Source organism: Oncorhynchus masou, chromosome 23 (assembly GCF_036934945.1).
Source record: "Oncorhynchus masou masou isolate Uvic2021 chromosome 23, UVic_Omas_1.1, whole genome shotgun sequence".
Taxonomy (NCBI): domain Eukaryota; kingdom Metazoa; phylum Chordata; class Actinopteri; order Salmoniformes; family Salmonidae; genus Oncorhynchus; species Oncorhynchus masou.
In genome coordinates, this window is record NC_088234.1 from 57,059,167 (window position 1) to 57,062,564 (window position 3,398).

Below are 3,398 nucleotides of genomic sequence, written 5' to 3' on the forward strand. Positions count from 1 at the left end.
AGTTGTACAACTGACTAGGTATCCCCTGTTAAACACATGAACCAGAAATAGTGAATTGTCTGCAGCACATGATCAATACCAGCAGAGGTCTACAATGATTCTAAAATAGAAAGTGTCAGCATGAGTATTCCAAACTGGCCCCCCTCAAATGCAAAACTCCATGTGGGTTGGCTAGAGTCCAATGCATAGTTTCTCTGATTGGTTGTGTGAGAAACTATGTGAGCAAAATATGCAAATTGGCTCGAAATTGCAGTTGAAATCACTGGCTCTCATGCATTGGGAGACTGAACTTCAGAGAGAGCAAGGGGGGCATGCCTGCTCAACACTACTGACTGCAAGTTATGAATTCATGACAAGATACTTGAACAAAACGAGTTATTACAGTACATTTAAAGCATATCTTGTTCAATCATCTTTGTCTTGGAACCTATCTCTTCATTTTTCAAATGAGTGCCACGAGGTAAGGATCATTGTTTCGTTTTTTAATGTAGCCTTAAAGTAGATGTTTGCAGTTCAAGGCAGTAACTCATTTGGATGGGTTCTCAATTTGTAAGCAGAATAAAATATTGTATTGATCATTTTTAAAACGTTTTTGGTTTTCATTTAGATTTTAGGAATAGCACGATCATGTGAGCTGAACAAAAATCTATGTTTGGCAACAACTTTTCTGGTGAAGTAGATGTTATTCCAAAAATGTTGACTGCCATGTAATATCATGAGACTAAAAAAACATACATTTAGTAGGTACTTAACGGAGCCCCGTTACGTACCTAGACATTGAACTGTATAATATAATGACGTGTATAATGAACACATTTAGATGAAGACATTTTGGGACCTCAAAAGATCTGAAGAAAAAATATTGAAGGACTTTATTAAAATACATTCTGTTTGTTCCCCCTTCCTCAGGTACCTCCACGTATTAAATTCATCAGCAATGCCGGTTCCTGTTATGCCTGGAGACATTGCTATGCGCATGTACATCACACACTCACCACCTCTCCGTAGCTTCCTCAGTTCCCATGAGGACTTGAGGGCCAGGAACCGGGCAAACCACTACAAACCCCTACAGCCCTGCATCAGCTCCCAGAGGCCCCTGGAGGGCCCCAGTCTGGTCTGGAAGAGCCCCAAGACAACCATGAAGACCTCAAAGGGCAAGAAGAGAGTGGTCTTCGCCGACTCCAAAGGCATGTCCCTCACAGCCATCCACGTCTTTTCAAAGTTTGATGAGGAGCCTGCGCTGTCCAACTTTCAATTTGACCTCATAGACCTGGAGAATGCCACCATGGAGCTGAAGATCAGCACCAAGCGAAGCCTGGCGCTGGACTTTCCCCAACCCGCTGCAGACTATCTGGCCTTCCGGAACCGGCTGTTGAAGAATTCTGTGTGCCTGGAAAACTGCACACTGCAGGATAAGTCACTCACGGGCACCGTGAAAGTCCGAAACCTTGGCTTTGAGAAATCTGTCCATGTCCGGGTAACTGTTGACTCATGGAAAACCTACACAGATATTGACTGCACCTTTATGAACAATGTCTACAGTTGCCAGGACACAGACACATTCGCCTTTGTCTTCAAACTGCCCCGTTACGTACCTCCATATAACAGAGTCGAATTCTGCATATGCTTCAAAAGCAAAGACCAGGTTTTCTGGGACAATAATGACGGGAAAAACTACATTCTCAAACCAATTGGGTGGAATGGAGATGATGTGAAAACAATGCCCAAAACCCCCGTTGAGCGTAAGAAACCAGAAGAGCACAAGAACTCCAGTAAACTACTGGAGATGGGGTTTGACCAGTTTGGAAGTCCCCACTCATCAAGTGGACTCTTTCCTGGGTTGCAAAGCTGGGGCCGAATTGAGAATGGTGCCAACTACTGGTGAAATTAGGGAAGACTTTCAGCTACAGTGAAGAGTTATAATAGGGATAGACTTGGAGCAGAGGGATAGCAGTACTAGTGACATAACTTATCTTAAAATGTCAAACGCTGCTTTGAATGCAATGAAGCACATCAAGAAATAAAAAGTGTATGGAAATATGGACCATGGCTAGTTTCTACTGCTATTTGGTTACCATAGAGATACTTTCTTAATATGATCAGAGAGATGGAGGCAATTGATTTTATTTTTTATTTTACATGTGATTCTTGTGTAAAGTAAGTTAGTGCCTTCTCAATATCCTTCTTGTTATAAAACAAATTGATTGAGCTGAACTTCCTGATTTCCATACATACAGTATGTGGTGGGATCGGACCAATGGGATGTCCTTCATATTGAAGGGTAAGAGTGGTATCATCCATCTGTGAAAAAATAAAATACAAATGTATATGAATTTCTCAGTAAATAAGGAAAATTATAAAATGCACCTTCAATATTCCTTTGTACCTTCAAAATATATGTTTTTAATGAAGACTCGTGTCATTTGATTTCTCAACATTGCTGTCTCATGTATCTCTTTTCAAATGCTTATTATTGTATTTGATGCAATGTGAAGTTGTATTGATAAGATACAATCAGGAAATGTAATTATCACGGGCTGTTGTCTCATACAGGAGTTAATGCTGGTATGCTTTTCTTTCTCAATAAGTTCCATGATAATGTTAAGTCAGTATTACAGAACTGTGCCTTGTGGTGGACCTATTCTATGTTTAACTGGGCTCTATGAATGGTGATTGTTCTTATTTCTATAAGTGTAATTCCGGTGTGAGTGTTGAGCAGTGGTGTGGCTGAAGTATGTATGCACACTATTTTATATTATTACTGTGAAAAAAAGTTTGGTTATTGTGCTCTTGAATGTGTGCTAAAAGTGTATGTGATCCTTTTAGAAATAAAATGTTATATTGTACAAAACATTCATGATCCCTAGTCACTTTTTCATCACCTCTTCAGGGGTATGCCACAATGCAGGGCCTAATAATGGCAAAGCTCTCTTGGTGTCACTGACACGTTTTAAACAACTGGCTTTGACTGTGAGGCCTCGGAGAGGGTTGAAGTCATACCTCTACTACAGACTCCATTTTACACCTTGGTCAGCAGCATGACAAATAGTTGTCTGTTGACCGCTCATGCCAGAGGAGTGCTAAAAGGAAACTCCAGTCTCGCGACACCTTGGTGTTAGAGCAGTGTAGAAACACACAGCTGGATATTACATAGCTAGTTCATACAATAGGGGAGCCTTCACGTTTCAGTGTGTCATTGATTATTACATAAATAACTTCATACATTTACAGGGGAGAAGGTGAACCGAGTTATAGTCTCATCCTTCTCTTCTTTCAGAGGTAGTGATATGCAAATGCATTATTTTGTCAGTGGAATGTAAATTAAAGTGTTGTCTGACTCCAGTCAGTTTCCTGTGCAGAATCATACCCAGCAGGACACATAATAACTCCTCTGCCTC

At 40.6% G+C, this 3,398-nt stretch overlaps 1 protein-coding gene across 1 annotated transcript; it reads left to right on the forward strand.

The window, feature by feature from the left end:
* The first annotated feature begins 268 nt into the window (after positions 1 to 268).
* LOC135511103 (protein phosphatase 1 regulatory subunit 3C-B-like) lies at positions 269 to 2,853 on the forward strand. Its single transcript, XM_064932638.1, has 2 exons — positions 269 to 460; positions 910 to 2,853. The coding sequence occupies exons 1-2, from the start codon at positions 447 to 449 to the stop codon at positions 1,883 to 1,885; spliced, it is 990 nt and encodes a 329-aa protein (XP_064788710.1). The 5' UTR covers positions 269 to 446; the 3' UTR covers positions 1,886 to 2,853.
* Positions 2,854 to 3,398: the final 545 nt, after the last annotated feature.